Source organism: Montipora foliosa, chromosome 2 (assembly GCF_036669935.1).
Source record: "Montipora foliosa isolate CH-2021 chromosome 2, ASM3666993v2, whole genome shotgun sequence".
Taxonomy (NCBI): Eukaryota; Metazoa; Cnidaria; class Anthozoa; order Scleractinia; family Acroporidae; genus Montipora; species Montipora foliosa.
Window position 1 is genome coordinate 2914716 of NC_090870.1, and position 21464 is coordinate 2936179.

Consider the following 21464-nt stretch of genomic DNA (forward strand, 5'->3'; position numbering starts at 1 on the left):
AATATGGGAGAAAAAGGCTGAACAAATTTTAAACAAGGAAATCTTATTACCAAAACTTAATACAATGTTACAACTGTAATATGGGAGGTGCGGTGGCCTCATGGTCAGTGTGCTCGACTCCGGATTAAGTGTTCCGGGTTCGGGTCCTGGCTGGGGACATTGTGTTGTGTTCTTAGGCAAGACACTTTACTCTCACGGTGCCTCTCTCCATCCAGGTGTACGAATGGGTACCGGCAAATTTAATGCTGGGGGTAACCCTGTGATGGACTAGCATTCCATCCAGGGGGGAGTAGAAATACTCCTAGTCGCTTCATGCTACAGAAACTAGAGATAAGCACCACTGCATGTACAATAATTGCTGTTACCTTCTCCTGCTCAAGTTGAGTAAACTCTTCTCTGTTCTTGACGAGAATTTGACGTTTCTCTTGAAGTAATGATTGGTTCTTAGCTTGGAGACTCTGAAGAAAAACAATATTCAAGATATGCAATATAATTCACTTCTGAACATTAAATATCTGCTGATAATAACAATTATTATTGTTAAAAACCAAACCAACGTACCTTGACAGTATCTTCCCAATATGAGGTAGAACGCAGCGTATCTTCACGATGGATGGTAATCACTTGACGAAAAGTGGATACTTTGTTGGAATATTCGTTTCGCAGATTCAGTACAAATGTGTTGAATTTTGCCTGGAAAGAAATGAAATTTACCATCAACTGCATCAGACCAAGTCAAATTATTACGGCATTTAGTGAGTTGAATCCGGAGATTGCATTAGATTACAACTACTGTATCAATACCTTCATGTGTACAATATAAGAGTTAAACATTCTTAATAGTAAGTAGTACCTGAATGTCATCCTCAACTGATTTGTACTGGTCCTGAATCCGATCTATCACTTTCACATGATTACTTTTCATCTTTTTCATATCATCCATCACCTTAATAAAATAAAGGGCAGTCATGAGTACCACAGAGACTATTCAGAGTGCAGTATGTTGAGTGAGACCTGTCTCATGACAGGGTACATGTACATGCACAGTAAACTGTTGTACTTAGGATAAACAATCAACTCTTACTCTTTGAATACACTCTTTGGCATAGATATATGGAATGTACGCATTTTGTTCTCCCTGCAACTGAGGGGGAGCCAAAAGTCCACTGCTGCGACTTGATGAACTTTCTGCAAAAATAATAAATTTAAAGTAAGACAAGGCTTGTTATTAAATCCTTAGGCTACTGAGGATCCTTTAAGATCCTTTTTTAGCAGGCCGGCACTACCGACATGACCTCAAGCTAATTTCAGACATCCCCTAGTGCCTCATATGAATCACTACCCAATAGTCCATTTTACAGTTGTGTGCTTAGTTACCTAGCCTATGAATGAAGGTGAGGCTGGAGTTGACCTTGTTTTGATAGAAACCTCACTGCATTTCTTATGTATTAATTCTTACTAATTAGCATGATGACAACAATATCATTAACTTGAGAAAAGGATGGAGGTCTGTATCACAACCAGGTCAACACCAGCCTCACTTTCATTCAAAGGCCAGGTAACTAAGCACACAACTGTAAAGACGTCTATTCTCGGCCTTTTAAAATTACCCACCAATTTAAAATGCTCAAGAAAGACATAGTTTATCTTGCAACATAATTTGAATTAGATTAGGTCCAATAAGATCAGGATCCAAATCAAGACGGTTACTCTGAAGAGAAGGACAAGGGTTCTTAAAATACTTAATTTTGAATAGGATCTTGAAATATTATTCAGGGTCTTAGAAGACATAAAGAAAAAGGAATTGGAGATGAATGTGTAGAAAAAGGATCTACATACAGTACACTGCAATAAATTATTATTATGTAAAATATTGTTCATTCTATACTTCCTTACCTCTGTCTTGTATTCCTTCACTGGAATATGGAGAAGGTTCTTCCCAAGGAACTACTTCCTATTGAAATTTACATCAAAATAAAAAAAAAACCAGATCAAGTTTTCTTAGACATGAAACATTAGTAAGTAATTTTGAGAAGGGTCCTTACAAAAATGTATGTTCTGCAAAAAAAATTAATTTAAAAAGGACTGCAACAACTAAAAGCCAAAAGGGTATCATCAGAAGCAGGAGAATAATATGAAAATAAGTCTAACTTACTGTATTTAAATATTATATCAACTTATTAGAGAAAACACTGGCATGCCACTCGTCCTTTAATAGCCTAAATGTAGTTTTGTAAGTTTTCCAACAAAGATCTTAAGATAATAATAGAACTCTATGTTATACATGTATATAGGTTGCTTGTTTTAGAATGAGCAATTACACAAAATGCCCCGATTAGCATTGCTATACTTGTGTAGTGTTCATTGTAAAAGTTACGTGTGACTGTAATTTTTCAAAATAAACTTGAACTTGAACTTGAAAAGGTGGGGAAAATGAAAAGGTCGCATCTCAACAGAAAAATGCGGCAAAGCCCTCACTGAAATGGAAAGTCACAAATCTCCAGGTTCAGATGGCTTCAATCCGGAATTCTATAAATCACTGAAGACTCGTGTATAAGCAGCACCTTTTTGTTTAAGTTTTGGGGCAAATGTCGCGGGTGTGGCTTATACACGAGACCATTGCTTTCACAGGGAATAAACTTGCTTGTAGGGGTCACAAATTGAACTGAAAACCTTCAGTAACTTAAGATTAAACATATGGAAACCTGTTATTAATCACTGCTTTCGGTGGTTAGAAGTGGTGGCTCCAAAAGGAGCCGTTTGTTTGCATCTTCAGGTTCTATACCCGAATCTTGCTCGCAAGTAGTTCTTTCCAGCGTTTCATTAGCACTTTGTTTGTGCAGTTAAACTCTAACTGGCATGGAATCTCCATTCCTCCACATAGCTGCTTACAATGTCATTTACGACTTTTAAAAGGTACTTTGAGAATTATTAAATTATGAATATCGCTGCAAATACAGGTGTGAACAAAGGATCAACTTGTTTTACAAGAGTGCTTTTTTGGAGTTCTTATTTTTTGCAAAATCATGCTTGAAAGTTGGGGGTGCGGCTTATACATGAGTCTTTATGGTATGCCTTTGACAAGGGTGAATTGCCGATCAGTCAAAAGAGAGGCATCATTACCCTACTTCCAAAAAGGGACCAGCCCACTGACACACTCAATAATTTACATCCAGTTTCCTTAACTTAACACCAACTACAAAATAGCTTCCAAGGCTCTGGCACACCAAGTGGAAAAAGTCTTTCATGAAGTAATTCACAAGAATCAAACTGGTTATGTCAAAAAAGATATATACATGTAGGTGAAAACGTTAGATTTTTTACACATGTTATGACTAAATACAAAGTCAAAAAGCTACCTGGTATTGCAGTCTTAGTCAATTTTAAAAAGGTGTTTGACTCAGTTGAATGGGACTACCTCACCAAAGTACAAAATGTTTTCAATTTCAAAGAAGACTTTAAAAGATGGGTTTGTACACCGTATACTGATATATCAAGCTGCGTCATCAACGACGGCTTTGCATCACCTTTTCTCATGTTAAATCATGGAGTATGACACGGTTTTCCCTTATCTGGCTTGCTTTTTGTCCACGGAAGGAATCAAAGGGATCAAAATCGGTGATAAAGAAGTTAAGATTATGTTATATGCTGATGACACAACCCTGTTCTTAAGGGATCTAATTTCCATCCACTTCTTACTTGAAATATTAAATCTATTTAAAAATTGCTCAGGGTTGGAGCCAAACAAAACAAAGACAGAAGCCATGTGGCTAGGCAGTTGGGACGACCGTAGCGATACTCCGCTCGGGTTCTGATGGCCAATTCCAGCCAAGGGTTAGGAATTTATTTTTTTTACAACCAAGATGTCTCTGATAGGCTAAATTTTGAAAGCAAATTAAAAGATTTACAAAACATTCTAAATAATTTATGTGTTGTAAACGTTCAGTTAAGTACCCGTAAGATGATTTTGTAAGTTGTTGTTGTTAGCAGCTAATGAAGTGTAGTGACTAAGTAAAGTATTGTAAGTACAGCTGTAGTGTATTGTATATAGTGCAGTGTAGTGTTAGTACATGTAGTCTAGTATCTGTTCTATTAAAATAAACTAAAAATTAAAATAAAAAATATATACTGAAAATAGTCCCGAGTAGATGGTAATGAGTAGAATTACTCAAGAATACAACTTTGTTTATTATTCCAATATCATATACATGTACAGGCAACCCACTTGTAACTTTGTAGTTAGTCTTAAAATCAAACACCAACTCACCCCATTTGTAATTGCGAGTGGAGAAGAAGGCACAGAAGATTCTTCTTCAGCTCTTGATCTTGGACGTGAACCTGATGATTTAGGTCGTGAACTGCTGCTTGTTCCAGGCCTTGGTTGAGAGTGATAATCAATGGCTGGTGCTGTCATTGGTCTTGGTATTGGTTCAGCAGGGACTAATTGTCGAGTCAATGCAGTGACAGGACGCTGCCTTCCTCTGTGATGAGCTGAACTTGGGCGACTTGAAGCAGCATTAGACTCCACATCAGCATCAGTCTCAGCAACACTCCAAGCATCTTAACAGAGGGAAAGGTGACCAGCAATGATTAGTTTAAATCTTTAACCGTACCCTCTGTCTCCACCCAAATGACGTGCATTAATAATATTGTTTAATACGGAAATTACAAAAGGTCCTGATGTGGTCTTCATTACAATCCAATCCTTTTCACAAATGTTACACAGACAGTAATGTTAAAGGATTAAATCACAGCAATCATTGCACCTTTTTTAGATTCCACTTCTGGATCAGTCTGGCGGCCACTATCTTCCATGTCAGTAGGAACAACTGTGTTCCGTTTGATTCTTCTTCGTGTTCCGCTATCTATACTTCCTAGAGAGTCTGTCTCGGTTCCATTCACTCCTTCGGTGTCTGTTGTTTGAGGAACTTCGGTGTCTGTAGTCTGTTGAGCATCATGTATTCCATTTGTAACTGACTGATTCATTTCATCATCATATTCAGCCCTGTTAGATTCATCAGCTTCCTGGACAGAAATTAAACTTCCTTTCATAGTGAGCTCAGTAGATGTATCATTGTATGTTTGATCTGATGATTTTCCTGATTCTTTAGTACCCTCTGTATCATCAGTATCAGTCCATGCTGAAAACATATGAAGCAATCAATGAATTAATGTATACTTAACCCATTGCTACCTGAACTTCCCTGGACCACCCCCCACTGCCAAGTAAAATTGTCTGGCATAAGACAGAGTAAAATCTACTCCACTCCTAGCAGTCAAGGGGTTAACACTGTATTGCTTACTATACCTTTATTGCTACATGTCCACAAATCGAGCAGGCATAAATTATATTTTTTGGCTCAAATTGTGGCTGATAATGTATTCTTTGACCAGGCCTGTTCAAGCTTAAATTGTTTACAGTGCTTTTAAGGTGGAAAACATCCAAGATTTCGACAACAGAAAGTGTTTGAAAAGCTGGAGAATATTATTGTGTCATTTTCTACCACCTGAGTTTGGAAACTTCAAAACTTGACCAGTTGGTGCCAAGGGCAAAATACGGCTTTCAAATCCATTGCTAATGCAATTTCTCCTCAGGCTTCCCTACGTGAGTGCAAGTAAAGTTCCTCCAAGATCAATTTAAGTTAATGCTGAGTTCATTGGTAGCAGAACAAAGGGCCGATGAGGTTGACTCAGAGAGCTGAACTGGTCAAAGATTTTGTTGATGATTCGCTGGTTGAATTCAAACTTACATAATTGATCATTTAACCACTGAAACTCAAGCTCGCATCATCTGGAAACTTTGCACAGATGTTTTGAGCAATTTGTTACATACTTACTATTTCTGTTAAAATCAATGTTTTGGGATGTCTAATGCCATTTCCCTGCAACTTTAACTTTGCACATAAATTACATTTTAAATTTAGGTCACAGACACAATCTATCGCTCACATGTCCAGGCGTCTCTTCTCAGGGAAGATACCCAAACTTGAATGAGTGACGGAAATCGAGCCTACACAGAAGATGGAACATAATAGACTACTTTGACCATATGCTGGCCATTTTCATTTTGATTGTTTAAAAAGATATTATGAGATGTTCATCGAGCAAAATATAAATTTAATATGAATTTGTCCCCTGGGCTTCCCATAATAGCTATTGGAACACTATAATTCAAAATGGCCCTGTCATCAAAGTAGTCTATTTTCCAGATTTAGTTTACGTTTGTTGATTTCTGGAATTAAAGAAGGTGGTGACCAAAGAGGATGAGAAAATCACCAACTTATCTCCTCTGGCAAAGGAAATCAGCAAGATACACTATACATTTGGTGCTGACAAAGATTGTGCCATTGGTGGTTGGTTGTTTGGGTGTGATGCATGTCAACAATACTTATTAAGCTTATGTACCAGTCAAATTAAAGCTTCAACAATCCCCCCCCCATCCCCCACCCGGGCATTTGAATTTTTGGAAATTTTTCATTCAAATGCTCCCCTCCCTGGGCCAAAAAGCTGTTTAAATGCCTCATCATAGGTCCATTTCAGGTGATCAAATGCCCTCACCCTTCGGAAAAAATTACCAGATTTTTATAAACTGATTGCATTGGTTTTACAGAGTTTCATGCAACATTCCATACATTCATTTCATTATTTATACACCTACATATAAATCATCGCAAATGTATTTTATTATACATAAATACACCGGGTCGGTCAACGCAACTGACCTCTGTAAAGCGTATCCGGCGACATCGGTATTGTATGGAATCATTGTAAATACAATTTAATATACAGTGTATTTACATATTCAAAGTAATATAAATTGAATTAGTTCTTAATACCTTCAAATACACAACAAAGTTTGTGTGGGCTTTGCTTTTCAACCAATCAGCCACAAATACTGAATCTTTACCTTTGAATGCATCCAAGTTTGTCTCCGCCATGATTTATCAGCCCATGTGGAAAGGTGACACGAAATCGAGGCTAGCGATCAAATTCCCCACCCCCTATGAGTGGTGAGAAAATGCCCTGCCCCCAGGAAGACTAAGATGATCAAATTCCCTCCCCCCAGGCAGGAAAGTCAAATTCCCGGGATATACCCCAGGGGGGGGGGGGGGGGATGTTGTAGCATCACTTTGACTGGTATATTATCATTTCATATTTTAAACTTACATTCAAAGTACTTCGAGTTCTAACACTTGTAAGTCAACCTCCTACAGAGTTCAGGCAACTTTTCCAAAGTTATGATAAGAACATAGTAACGAATTTTCCCATAAAAACCACACAATTAATTGAAAGTCATGTAGCTTTTTTAAGGGAAGCACGGTGATCTCATGGTTAGTGTGCTCGACTCTGGAGCGAATGGTCTGGGTTCGGGTCCTGGCCGTGGACATTGTGTTGTGTTCTTGTGCAAGACACTTTACTCCCTCGGTGCCTCCCTCCACCCAGGTTTATAAATGGGTACCGGCGAATTTAATGCTGGGGTAACCCTGCAATGGACTAGCATCCCATCCAAGGGGAATAGAAATACTCCCAGTCGCTTCATGCTACAGAAACTGGGCGTAACCTCCGGCCTGATGGGCCACTTGGCTTGTAAGCTGACTTTACCATGTAGCTTTTTTAAACTTCATTAGCTATTGTAGCTTTCAGCAGAATTGTTGTCAGCCTATCCAACGTCAAATTCAACTTTTTTCGATCAAGATGCAGAGGAGGTACGCAAAAGAAAGCCTTATAAAATGTTAACAGCTAAGAAATCTGCAAGTACGAGAGCAAAACGTCAAACTTCGATTCCAAGGAGTCTCAGTTTACTAAACAAGGCCGAAGCCAGGAAAAATTATGACTGAGGCAAATGTCCATGGTTAAATTCTCTTCGTAGGTATTTTAGGTGTCGGATGAGTACATTTTAAAGAAAACACTGGAATCAATCTTTATTTTAAAGAATCACGAAAAAATGACTGAGGCAAGTGCCTCGGTTTGCCTTATACTGGCTACGGCCCTGCTGAGTTGATCAGTTGACCACACACATACATACCTTGATCCTTGGAAAGAGTTGATTCCCGCGCTTGAGGTTTCGAGACCTTTCTCTTCGGGACCACCTTCGGATTTCGCGTCGCCATCATTTTGCTATCTTTATCTATGGTGTGTTAAGGGTCCTAAGATCTCACGAAAACAGCTGAATTCCAACAACTCCAAGACAAACAACCGGCAACGATGCAAAATAGGAAATTGCGGGAAGACGTCCACTTGCAGCTTTGTGATCTGATATTCATTCGATGTCCAGTTTTGAATGGATAATTCATAGTCTATTAGTGCCAATGAAGAGGTCAAATACCTCTTTATCTCGACATAAAATCATCTTCTTGCAAAGCTTCGCAGCGAACTCAGGTTGAAGTTGCTATAGAACCGATGTCATCTGTTTATGGTTTGACGTCATCAACGTAGTCTAATCGATAGTTCATCGACTAGTATGATTTGTTGTCTTTCCGGTCGATCTGTTCTCGGAAAAGATTTACATTGTATAATGTAATGAACTTCAGGAAACAACCTGTTTTCAAAGAAGTATGAGGACGGTTGTTGTTGTCGTCTTTTCTTGGGTATTATCTTCTCTCGAGTGTAAACATCCACCAGGGCATTTGCATCCTTTAGGATCCCACCAACCTCCCGAAGGTGTGATAGCAAGTACGGATGTCGTTCCTTGTGCCAAGGATTTCTTCGAGCAAAATGCCCTTCCCGGAGAACCCCTACTTTTTAAAGGAGCTGCAAAGAAAATGCAGGCTTATTCTCAATGGACAGACGATTATTTGAGGTAAGGTGAATATGAAAGAAGCTGGTATCAAACCATGCATTGCTAAGCTGGTATCCAATGCAAGGTTTATCTTGATAGTTTTCAATTTAAGAAAGCTCAAGCTTCATTAAGCTTGTAAATTAATAATAACTAACCTTAAGTCTTTTGATTGTTTTGTCTACCAAGTGTTTTTTAACGCATAAATTAAAAGCCAACTTCGGGCTTCAACTTTGGATGCTTGCGATTGACCCTATTGTGGAATAAAAATATATGGAGTGATGATTCAAAACGGCATGTCTGGCGTTTTGAAGCAACAAGAATAATAAAGATATGTTTAAAATAGCATTTTTGCAGATGTTTGATAATTTTAATGTGAATATCCGTAAAAACGAAGGATTTCCAACTTCTAGTCCATGTATTCTTATTCCGGAATACGGTCAGTCGAACGCATCCTTTGAGACTTTCAAAAGTCATTCTTTAATTTAGGTGGTGTATATGTATGTTTCCGTTTATTTACGAGATCTTACATCCGCATCCAAGTCAACCTTATCTCCTAAATGCACTTTTATTTTCTTAATGGAAAAACGCGGAAGAGCACTCCCAGGTTCACCTGTTAGATTCCCAGCTAATGAACCTAATTTGAAAAAGAAGTGTCATGTACTTCAAGTTATCATATATCCGATCGCTTAGTAAAAGTCTTTAGACAAAATGCTTGGTGCCTGGTTTCAGGAGGAAGTTCAAGTTGGCATACATGTATATTTGACTAGAGAGCTGTTGTTTTGTTTTGCTGCCCTTTAAATTAAACTTGTTAACAATCCTAGAAATGAGTTAACTGGTAAAGGTAACAACATGACAGTTTTCCATTGATGTACTACTTTTAGAAGAGCCAGAGAGGAAAATAACACTTTTTAGCTCAGGCCTAAATACAACTATAATGTTCATTTTATTGTTTTAAGTGGGGAATTTGGAGAGGAAGGAATTGATGTTGAAGAGGGCAAAAAGGAGAACAGATCAATGGCAACCTTTCATTTCAAGCTACAGGAATTTATCAGGCGTTACAAAGATGAAGACATTTACATGGTGGAGTCTCTGCCGCTTAAAATGCAAGGTAGTTTTCAGTTTTAACAAGATACTGAAGTCTTGTTTGGCAGTGACTTCAGTCGTCTTTAATTTTCTTTCTTGTTATTCAACATAAACTTCCTTGGCAACAACAATAATTTTTCTGAACTTAAGGGTCTACAGGGCCAAGTCAGGAAGTGCCAGCAGCCTACTAAATTCAACTGAATTATAAAGGATGAAACGAACCAATCAAATGAGAGAAATTGCTTTTAAAAATTGACCAATAGATAGAGTGTAAAATAAGCCAAGAAAATGTACAACTTGTTTTCCTAAGTAATTTTCCAATAAGGGGCTTGTATGTATACATTATGTCAATGTGGAAAGGTCAAATGTCAAGGGAAGGTCACTAAAGTGTTTTTATGGGTCAGAGCCTAAAACAAATTTTTTGCACCACTCAGGTTTATCTTAACAGTTAGAAAAGTCCTTTTGTGTGTGTGTGAAATAGATACTGGTACGTTATAATAATGATTTGTTTATTTCAACCTCTCGCAGTCAAGACTGAATTACAGGTTGTGGTCAAGAACAGCTGCATATATAATAAACAAAATTATTACAGTTGTACTATGCTTATATAAAATATATCGAATTTTGATTAATTACTAAGTACATACTACGAATATTTATAAGTGACGAAATTCCTAAATTGAATTGTGTTGTATGGGACTTTCGCCTCACTTTTATGTCGCAGATTATATGGCTTATCCAGCCTCACAGCATAGTTATGTTTTACAATATTATAAAGTGGGTTATTGGGTTGGATGCTGTCAATGAACCTACAACAAGCATCGGCTCGTCGGGAAACCAATGTAGTTGAATTGGATCTTTCTAGCGCAACATCATAGGCATAGGAAGATTCAGGGTATATGATCGACAAAGCTCTCTTTTGAATTCCTTCCAAAGTGTTAGATAGGTAATTAGGGAGATGCGCAAAAGCAACTGATCCATACTGTAATATGGATCGAATTAATGAGCAATGTACCGCGACTAAGTCGTTTTCCTTAACGTTGGCTGCAAGGTGTGTAATAAAGAGAGTACTGGTAAATGTTTTTTTTTAGAATGCTGTAGCTTTTTCTTAACCCTTTCACTCCCAAGAGTGCCACTTATAGATTTTACTCTGTCTAACACCAGACGATTTTACTCGTCAATGGGGAACCCCACGGGGGTGAAAGGGTTAATTAATGTGTACTTTGAGACTGAGGGCTGGAGTGAAAAATATTTGGTGCAAGGTCGTGGGGTAGAGACTGAACACAGTGAGGTCAGTCTGTTAACGCCTTTACTGAGAACCAAGTATTTTCCCATCTAGTGTGACCTTAAGTGCAGTTACTGAGAGTTTTATCATAATTTTAATATGATGAGCTAAGAGTCTTGGTTTTCTTCATGATTTTCTTTGTCCTTGCTCAACCTTGAATTTATTAATTAATGGTGTTTTTAGTCAGTGATCATGAAAGATCATTATCAAAAAGTTCATCTGCTTTCATCAGGTTTACCTGCTGTCACTCATTTTCAGATCAGTAACACAAAGACAACTGTAAGAAATTTGTTGCTATAAACAATCTGCTTGAGCAGTTCCATAGGCATATGGCTTTTTCAGGACTCACTCATGATAACCTGTCCCAACCTGCTCTTGTCACCTGTTGATATATTCTGTGTATATAGGATTTGCATAATCTGGCAAGACAAAATTTGGAACACACGCATCCTTGAGAGAGTAGGATGCGAGCAATTTAATGGCGCACATTCTGATATCCTGCCAGCTCAGATGACTTGGCCATGTGTATCGGTTGCCAAACGCCTGCCTTCCTAGAGACATCCTGTTTGGCGAGCTGACCACGGGATCACGCGCAATCGGATGACCTTTTCTTTGTTTCAAGGATGTCATCAAACAGGACATGAAACATCTAAATATTGATCCTAGCAATTGACAACAGCTTTTGGAGGACAGAGAGCAATGGTGTGTGATGTTGAAGACCAAATCACCTTGACTGGTCTTGTTTCTTCCCGTGTTCTTGTTCTGTCTTTTGCAGAAAGACTGTCATACAAACACATAGGATTTGCGTTAGTGGTGCCCTTTGGGTCAATAGTGATATTCCTGGGTCACAAGAGCCTGGTGGTATTTTTGATATCTCAAGGATTCCTAAATGTACAACATATTTCCTACTGTCATTTTGTTTTCTTTGTTTCTTTTAGGGGAATATTCTTTATTAAAAAGCTTGAGCTGTGGTGGGTATACCAATGTTCTTCAAGATGCAGTGGTTTGGTTTAGCAGTGGTGGAACCAAGTCTGTTCTCCACTTTGATTCTGTGGATAACATCAATTGTCTTTTTGATGGAACAAAAGAATTACTTATGATTAACAAGGTGAGTTTTTTTAGCAGCATATAGCACAAAATAATTGTACACTCTATTATTTGGAAAGTAGGTGCTGTATGTATGTACCTGTACGTGTATGTACTTTTGATTATTTCCAGCGAAATGCACTTTTCAAGTACTATGAGGTTTGTTGAAACATTTAATAACAGAAAAAAATCAGCATCAAAGTTGTTGAGCGACCTTTCGATGACTGCATGTACATGTGATCATCCTCAAGCTAATAAAATGACTAAGTCAATGAAATCTAGTAGTAATTTAATACATAATAATAATGTTTGTCCATCGTATTCGATGAGGACCATGACTTTGTCTTTAGGATGAGGATCTGTGAGTGTGGGCCGGAGGTGGCTAATGAGGCCAATGCAGGCCTGGAAGCTCTTCCACGTGTGGGACACACTTTGTTGGATGACTCTGAAATGGAAGTAGAGGTGGCTCACGCCTTACGCGCAGCGCGTTTTCTCTGAGCCTCTGTGGTTCATCTGGTACTAACATATGGGCTCCAGTGGTGATCTTGCTTTTCCAAGCTGAACAATCGTCTGGAAGAGATTCCCAAGTGCTGAGATTGATGTCCAGGGCTTTGAGGGACACTTTGAGGCAGTCTTTAAAGTGTTTCTTCTGCCCCTCAACAGAGCACTTGCCTTGGAACAGTTCTCCATACAGCAGCTGCTTTGGCAGTTGACTGTCAGGCATTCTGTTGATGTGTCCAGTCCATCTGGGCTTAACTTTTCTGTGGGAGAGTGTAGATGCTGAGGATGTTCGCCCATTCCAGGACCTCCGTATCTGGGAACTTCTTGCCATTTGATATGGAGGAGTCTGCCTGCAGGTGTTTGGTGTGCCTGCTTTAGACAGTCAAGGTCTCACTGGCATAGAGGAGGGTGGTGAGTACCAATGCACGGTACACCTTCAGCTTGGTGGTTACTGGCTGAGGCCTCTTCACTCCTAAACGGTCTGACAGTCTCCCAAGGCAGTGCTGGCTTTGGCAATCCTGTTGTTGACTTCAACATCAATGTTCACCTCTCGCGAGAGTGTACTGCCCAGATAGGTGAAGTTGTCCACTGCCTGAAGGCTCTGCCCCTTTAATGTGATGTGTGGTTCCTGGTAGGGTTTCCCAGGCGCAGACTGGTGCGTGGCTCTAACGTTTTTGGTGCTGATGGTGAGACCAAATTTGTCACAGGCTCTCCAAAAGCAGTCCATTTCATGCGGCATCTTCTGCTCTTTGTTGGCATTCCTTCTCCTTTGGCACAGCTTGCAGGTGCCTCAGGGTGAAGCGTCCACCGTCAGTCCTGTATCTGACAGGAATACCATCCTGGCAGTCACATAGAGCATCCGTCAGCATGGCTGAAAAGACCATACTGAACACTGTAGAGGCAAGAGCACAGCCTTGCTTCACGCCTTTGGTCACTGGGAAGGCTTCTAACTCATCTCCGTCATCCAGTATTTTCATCATCATGCTGTCATGAAACTGTCAAACAATCTTGTAATAATAATAAGGGAAGGGGAAGGGGGAAGGGGAAAGGAGAAAGGAGAAAGGAGAAAGGAACCGGGAATAATAAGAACCGGGAAAATGACAAACAAACTGAATCGCATATGCAAGAACAGCTGAACATAGATGCACAGGATGAGACAGTGAATGTCATGAAAGAAAGCATCCTCCAAAGATATGAAATAGCCAAGGAAACCCCAATAAGTCAGAATTGAGCGAATGTGGGGGATGAAGGCCACAACAATCCCAGTTGTGATTGGAGCGCTGGGACTAATAATAAAAGGCTTGGAGAAATACACCAAACAAATCCCGGGTAACATCAAAATTAGTGAACTACAGAAGATTGCAATGCTAGGAACATCTCGCATCCTAAGAAAGACACTCTCCTTCAAGTAAGATAGACTTCTACCTCATTTTAGCCCTAGGCCCAAGGAATGGGCTTGGCTATTGTGTTGTAAATCGGCATAAAGTTAAAGGAGATGGAATAATTACAATAATAATAATAATAATAATAATAATAATTTTTATAAACATTTATATAGCGCTAAATCAACTAATTCTTCATAGCGCTGTATAATATCCACTGTATAATATAATTTATTAAAAAATTACAAATTTTGAAAAAAAGAAATCGATTAATGATTAAAAAGAAAATTTAAACTATGATTGTTGACCAAAAGCAATTTCAAACAAATGAGTCTTCAAGTCCTTTTTAAAAGCTTTTAAAGTGTCTGATTATCTAATTGATAAGGGTAGTTTATTCCACAGTTTTGGACAAGCAGCCGAAAAAGCTCTGTCTCCATATGTCTTCAGAGATGTCTTTGGGATGCTCATGAGTCTTCATGAAGAAGAACATAGTGAACGAGAACGGATATGATGATGTAAAAGTTCAGAAATATAAGCATTAGCTAAACCGTTCAGACCTTTGTAGACTAACAGGAGTACTTTGAAAATGAAAATGATTCTATATTTAATGACTGACGACGACTGAGGAGGATGCCAGCCAAAATTTTCTCAGCTATGGACAGGAGGGAAATGTCTCGGTGGTTTTCACAAGACTGGTGGTTTCCTTTCCTCTTGTAGATGTGGACTATGCTTGCATCTTTCAACTGTTGTGTTTAATTAGCTTGATAGTGATATCATGGAGTCATTGAAACGTCACTCAACAACTTTTTATCGCTGATATTTATAATTTCTGGAATGCAGTTTGCCATTTTTGGGCAATAGTAGTTTGAACACATTCCTTTTTTCCTTTTTTCAGTCTCATTTTCATCAGGCACACATTGACAGACTGGATGGAGGGTTCTCATCTGTTGATGTGGATAGCGTTGACATGTATAAATTTCCAGGGCTCCAGACTATTCCTTATTACAAGGTTTTAATGGAAGCAGGGGATTGTCTTTTTATACCTGCAAGGTAGGTTGCCAAATTGGTGATAATAATGATACTTATGATGATAATGAAAATGATAATAATCAATGATGTTCTGAGAGACACCGAAAGGGTTAGAGGTAGTACAAGGTAATGTATGCAGAATCAAAGTACTAATGGACAGTGAAAGCATAAGGAGAAAGATATCTGAGCTAGTCCCAGTAATAATAATAATAATAATAATAATAATAATAACAATAATAATAATAATAATTATTATTATTATTATTATTTCATGTTTAAAGCACAAGCTGCACTGTGCATGCTATAACATGATTAACGCTTAGATTTTTACCTCTTGTGTTTTCAGATGGATTCATCAAGTACGTTCATATGGAACACGTAATCTGGCTGTTAATATTTGGTGGGCACATCTCACTATCTTCAACTATACCGATTGTGAAGAGAGCCCTTACAAAGACCAAGAGTTGATACCACTTAATCTCTTTGAATTTCATCCTATGGAGACGATAAGGTACATAATACTTTAATTATAAAATAAATAATTGTTTATATGTGTATTTCATGTGAAAAGGACAAATGATAATATATCCAATCCCATCAGTGGATTGGCTTACAAGTGTGTCATTAGACTGTTGCCCAACAGTTGCTTGCCGTGATGACCTGAATCATGTCTGACATGTTGATGGATCTGATTCTTTACCATTACCTGATTGTATATCATTACCCTTTGACGTACAATGTACTGAGCTACTCTTATCTATTTGAATAACTGCAACCAAGGCTGCTAGGTGGGCGCAACTTTTCTCCGTCGGCCAGAGGTGTGGTTATGTGACCTAATGCCGTCATCCTGAGAAGGGAAAACGTGATGTCAAAACGTTAATGTTTAAAGTTTTGAATTGACTGTGTGAATTCAGAGACCCATAATCTGCTTACGTGCAACTTAAAGAAAGTTTATTGCTGTGTTTCAGTTTTAAAAACCACACACTGAAGGAAACTAGTGGGAATTGTACAATTGTAGTCTTAAATCAACAGTTTTTCTGTATAATAAGATTACTATACAATATTATGCTTAGAATGTCTTGCAGCGTGAGTGGCTTTTTGATAAAGCTCACTTTGCAAAATCTTTGATGCGTGCAAGAAATAATGTATGGTCTTCTTTCTCTATATATGATATATTGGCAGACAAGGGTGTTTACAAGCTCTAGGTGGACAACCAGCTGACTTGGAGAGGTGGATAGAGCTAATGCAGGTTTGAATGTTGTAATTGTTTTAAGGCAGTATATGTAATTGATCCGAGAATTTTGCTTAAAAATAATGCCCCAGTTTGTGTTCCAATAACTTCTAATAAGAGAGGTTTTAGATAAACATTAATTACTAGGAATGAAACTCAGCGATAACAGGTTAGAATGAAGTTTCGACGACTTACTCATCTTTTTCAAATTCGTGAAACTAGAGTCGGATCTCATTACATAATGAAAAGTTGGATCTCATTATATAGTGAAAAATGTGTTGCACATGATTAAAAAAGAAATGCCATGTGCAAGGAATGTACAGTGTCAGCCTGTGTCAGGTTTACCCAACAGTGACACTCACTCTGTTACCCAACAGTGACACTCCAACCCAAACATCATTCTGACCTTCTATCCCTAAGTTTTATCCTTAAATCTCAGCCTAATCTGTGTTATCTAGAGAATCGAGCTTGTGTCTTAAACCGACATCCAGAGGGTGGTCAACTTCTGAAATTGCGTAGAATTTTGATTTTTTGTTGTTGTTGTTCGTATTAGACAGAGGTTGCTCTCCCTGGCAGGCCATTTTCAGAAGAAACATTGAAGCAGGTTAGTGGACTGAGTGTATCATACATGTAACTATCTGGGTTGTAGCGAGAGATCATTTTCTTTATTAGCTTGTCCAATCACTTGCCACACACACCTTATCATAGGAACTAATCTCACTAGATTAGTAGCAGGCGTTTAAGGGGAGAGGGGCAGGGAGAGAATTCGGGAAGAAAACGACAGGGAAGTCAGGGGAGAGAGGGAAAGGGAACGCCTCCTCCCCCTTTACCCACCCCCCCCCCCCCCCTTTACCCTATCGCCTACGCAGGCTACAAGACAAGAAGCAAGAAGAAAATGGCCGCGCGAAATCTGGGAGCGAGAGGCTTGGGAAAAAAGTAAGCTCAATGCACGAAGTGTCCCCTGGCTCGCTCTGCCCAACTTCAACATCACTTGTCATAAATAAAGTTTCCACTAAACTCTGGTAAACTGCTGAATTTGCCCCAACCTAAAAGAACGTTAGCTCTTACCCTAACGTTATTGTTGGAAACAGGAAGCAAATGCTAAAGAAGACTTAAAAAGACACTTCTTGTTGGATCGCACCTAATTAGGGGCATTTTGGACATAAGTGTTTTGAGGGCCTCTCTCCTTTACTACGTTTCTTCGAAAAATTGCCATTTCACTCGGAATCAAAGAATTTTCAGAAGCAATGCAAAGAAAAATAGAAAAAAATTCATGTCAAATCTACAATAAGAACCTTATTTCTGGAACCCGTTACGTTTGTGAGTTTTATAGTAATACTTAATACTAATATTGTGCGCTTTCCTTGCAATGATCAAGCGCGCATTGCAAGATCATAAAAAAACTGACAAATGTAAAAACGATGGCCTTTCGTGGATGCAGCGCGAGTAGTGTACCATTGGAGGAGCGGAAGTTGTAAGCACCAGTTCACGTTCCTTAACTGTGACCATCTCACTGAGGTATGGCGGTGTGACACCATTTATCGCTTTGCAGGTGAAAAGAAGATTTTAAAACTGAATCCGCTGTTTCACTGGAAGCCAGTGAAGATAGAATAAGAATAGGGTTATGCGGGAATGGCGAGGCGCACAGCAAACCAGTCTTGCTGCTGCTGCACTGAAGACGCGTTGTATCTCGTTAAGCTTTCTAGCAGGCAGACCACACAGCAGACTGTCACAATAATCTAGCCGCGAGGTGATGAACGCGTGAACTAGAGTTATTGTGTCTTCTGTACTTAACAACGGACGGATGCGGCTGATGTTATGTAAGTAACAAAACGCTGCAGCACATACTTTAGTAATGTGCGTGGACATACTTAGAGTGGCATCCAACCACGAACCCAGGTTTCTAACACATGGCTGTGCGTGTTTTACATAATTGCCAACTTGGATGATGTTGAGGTTAACCTTTGCAAGCTGCTGCCTCGAACCTATGAATAAGAACTCAGCCTTCTCATCGTTCAGCTTGAGGTGCATGATCACTGATCATCCTGTAACGAAGGTCATCTACGCAGCTGCGCTTGGCGTTGAGAGCAGCCTCGTCATCACCTGATGTGCTAGGGGTGAATGAGAGGTCCATTTGTGTGACCTTTGGACACGGGGGAGGTGTCTTTCAATGATGTCAAACAGCTTGCTGGTGTAGATCATGAACAGATGGGGACCCAAACGCCTGCCTTGTGGGAATCTGTGCTTGAGTGGAAAGATGGGAGAGAGTCCACCGTTGACAACAACACGCTGTGATCTATCCGCAAGATAAGACGTGGACCAATCCAGCGCTTTGTCAACTACCCCGATCTTGGCTTGCATGCGATCAAGGAGAACCTTGTGCTGCACAGTATCAAAGGCCGCGCTGAGATCCAGGACTGAGTACTAGCAGTGTAACATTTTGCGCTGCTTCCGTATTTATCACGATGTCTTGTTCCACCTTGAGCGAGGCCAATTCAGTGCTGTGGTGCTCTGTATGCGGACTGTGGCTTGAGATGAAAATCATTTGCTGTCGTATGGACAGTCAGCTAAACAGCTGCCGCCTTCTCAGTTAACTTCGATACATATGGCAGGTTAAAAGCAAGAAAGTCATGTTGGGACATCGACTTTCGCCGGCATTTCCTTTCGGCCTTCCTCCTAGCTCTTACTGCATTCTTGATCCCGCTATTGAACCACTGTACACGCTGTGTACTAAACAGTCTTCGTCATTAGCGGAGCATGTTTGTCGAGGTGCGATTACAAAGTAGATGAATAACATGATGACAGTTCAGTCAGATTCATGAACTCTCTGGTACAGAGATCAGAATCCTTTAGATCCTGTGGAACCTTTTGATGCCCTTTCACTCGAAAATAGAGTGAAAGCTCTCACGGATAACTCCTTTCTCTTGATCTAGTGTCTATAAAGTACAGTACTAAGGCAGTTAGTTTCTTCTCAGTCATGATACTGTCCTCTACTTGTCTAAGATATTTCGTTAACATTAAGGACGGTGCCTACTAATTCAAATACATTTTTGTGCGTTTACTGAATATACGGATCAGCAGATCTCAAGAAGTGTTATGTAAATTCAAAAAGAAAATTGGGGGTACCCACGCATTTTTCAAAGATAATTAATCAACAGTACTTGTAAAGAGCTTTAAAATACAAAGCAATGTACGGCGTTCTTTTCCAAATTGAAGCTTAAATTATCTCTGAAAAGTGCATGGTTGCCCCCCAATTTCTTTTTGGATACCAAGATCACTTTCTAAGTTCTACTCCCTCTGCGTAGTTTTAAACTGCGCAAAAAAATCCCTGTATTAATAAACATCACCCATAGGAAACCCGAGTATGTCGACATGCACAGAACGTATGCGCAATAAAAATAGTAGGCACCGTCCTTAACTACTAAAAAATGACATCCCTTTTGTGTATATAGCCAATGTTTTCAACAAAGGTAGGTACAAGTTTTTTCCTGTACTGAATTTTTAGCACACGACCCCACAAACATGTAGTTGCGTTAATATTGATCGTGTTTAAATAAAGAATCTTGACTTTGATGTTTGCTAAGGTTTTGGGTTTTGGCAAGGGGAAAGGTAATTCTTTGGTTATAGGATGGTGTTAGGAGGGGTAGAATTAGTGATGGAATCTAATCTTAGTGGGAGGCGAACTGCCTGGATGATAACCGCCAAACGACTTCAGGATGGCGATACGCGCTTAAACCAACCCGGTTGTTCGCTTTTTCTTGCCAGAATTTTCAAGAAGTTGACGCAAACAAAGATGGATATATTACTGCTGAGGAGGTGTATGATTTAAATTATATTGCCATTGGGCGAGTACTTGGTGGCGTGATGGAAGAGGAAGAAGAGGAGGAGGAGGAGGAGGAAGAAGAAGAAGATTTCAACAGTTTAGATCCCACGATGTCGGAAGCAAACATGAAGCTTAACGAAGGTTCAGCAAATAGTCTAGATAAGGAGCATCTAGACACAGAACATACTGAACTTTAAGTGATGAGTAACTTCTACGTAAATCTTAATTATGTCTTTCTTAACAAAAGGATAAGTGAAAACTAAAAGATATTTAAAACAAATGAATTCCTATTTGGTCGTTTCGGCCGATAGCCTATTCACCCGAAGCCAGTTTGCCCGAGGAGAACCCGTTCGTCCGCAATGAAAGGTCGTCCACCCGATACGCACCGGTAATAACAGAACTAAGAGTAAACCAAATTTAAAGTTACCCTTATTCATATACAGACCAGGTAATCTTATTTTGACTACAATACGTGACACACAATCTGTTTTGTTCTCAGTTCGGGCGTGTGGACTTTCGTTTCGGGCGAACGGGTTTTCAGATCGGGCAGAACCACCGCTACTCCATGAGCTTTACGGGCTTTATACAGTCTACCAGAGGCTCTTTATGTATGCTTTCGGCCCCATCTTGTCCAGCTGCGCTTTCGTAGTTCAGGCCTCAAGATTAGAATAAGTTGTAATTACAGTAGGCAGATTTAAAGACACTAGTCCGGCGCGCTCAAGTGGTTTTAAGAGTGTATTTTTTTTCAATAACAACATCCCACAAGTACATGTATGGTATTCATTCAGCTTACCATCTACTGATCAAAACTAAAAAAACTTCAAGGCATTGTGAAGACGGGGCTTTTTCGCGGTTCGACTGAGTACTTCCGTCTGTTTGATGGAAGAAAAGAAAAGAGAAAGAAAAGCAGCTCACGCGACAACTCGAAGGTTGTGCTAGTAAACTGAAGCAAAGAAGAAAAATGCAGAAGTACAATTATTTGTAACTTGTCACTTATATTGACTACAATAACGTGCATCGAGCTGAACATAAACTTATAATGACGCGTGTGAGAATTCCTAACTACTTACTAAAAGTTGCATTGAAGGCAGTGCTACCATGACCAAAAAATCAGGCAGGGATGGCTTAGCCCTTTCACTGCCGAGGGCTCCCCCATTGACGAGTAAAATCGTCTGGCGTTAGACAGAGTAAAATCTATAAGTGTCAATTTGCATTTTTGGCGGTGATTTTACTGGCCTCCAGCCAATGTTGCCTGTTTTCGATTC

At 39.4% G+C, this 21464-nt stretch overlaps 2 protein-coding genes across 2 annotated transcripts in view; one reads left to right on the plus strand and one right to left on the minus strand.

Moving 5' to 3' along the window:
• Nucleotides 1-8426, minus strand: part of LOC137991103 (uncharacterized) — a 58178-nt gene extending 49752 nt beyond the window's left edge. The window contains exons 1-8 of the mRNA XM_068836224.1: nt 8027-8426; nt 4767-5141; nt 4268-4560; nt 1897-1954; nt 1085-1188; nt 854-946; nt 562-693; nt 366-458 (exon numbers count right to left, since the gene is read on the minus strand). Of these exons, the coding sequence (XP_068692325.1) occupies nt 366-458; nt 562-693; nt 854-946; nt 1085-1188; nt 1897-1954; nt 4268-4560; nt 4767-5141; nt 8027-8114 (1236 nt within the window). The 5' untranslated portion in view covers nt 8115-8426. The remainder of the gene's footprint in view (nt 1-365; nt 459-561; nt 694-853; nt 947-1084; nt 1189-1896; nt 1955-4267; nt 4561-4766; nt 5142-8026) is intronic.
• Nucleotides 8427-8460: 34 nt separating this feature from the next.
• Nucleotides 8461-21244, plus strand: LOC137992065 (tRNA wybutosine-synthesizing protein 5-like). Its single transcript, XM_068837150.1, has 8 exons — nt 8461-8800; nt 9736-9887; nt 12086-12255; nt 15012-15166; nt 15492-15656; nt 16328-16394; nt 16930-16980; nt 20142-21244. Exons 1-8 carry the CDS (start codon nt 8556-8558, stop codon nt 20394-20396), a joined length of 1260 nt encoding a protein of 419 aa, XP_068693251.1. The 5' UTR covers nt 8461-8555; the 3' UTR covers nt 20397-21244.
• The last annotated feature ends 220 nt before the right edge of the window (nt 21245-21464 follow it).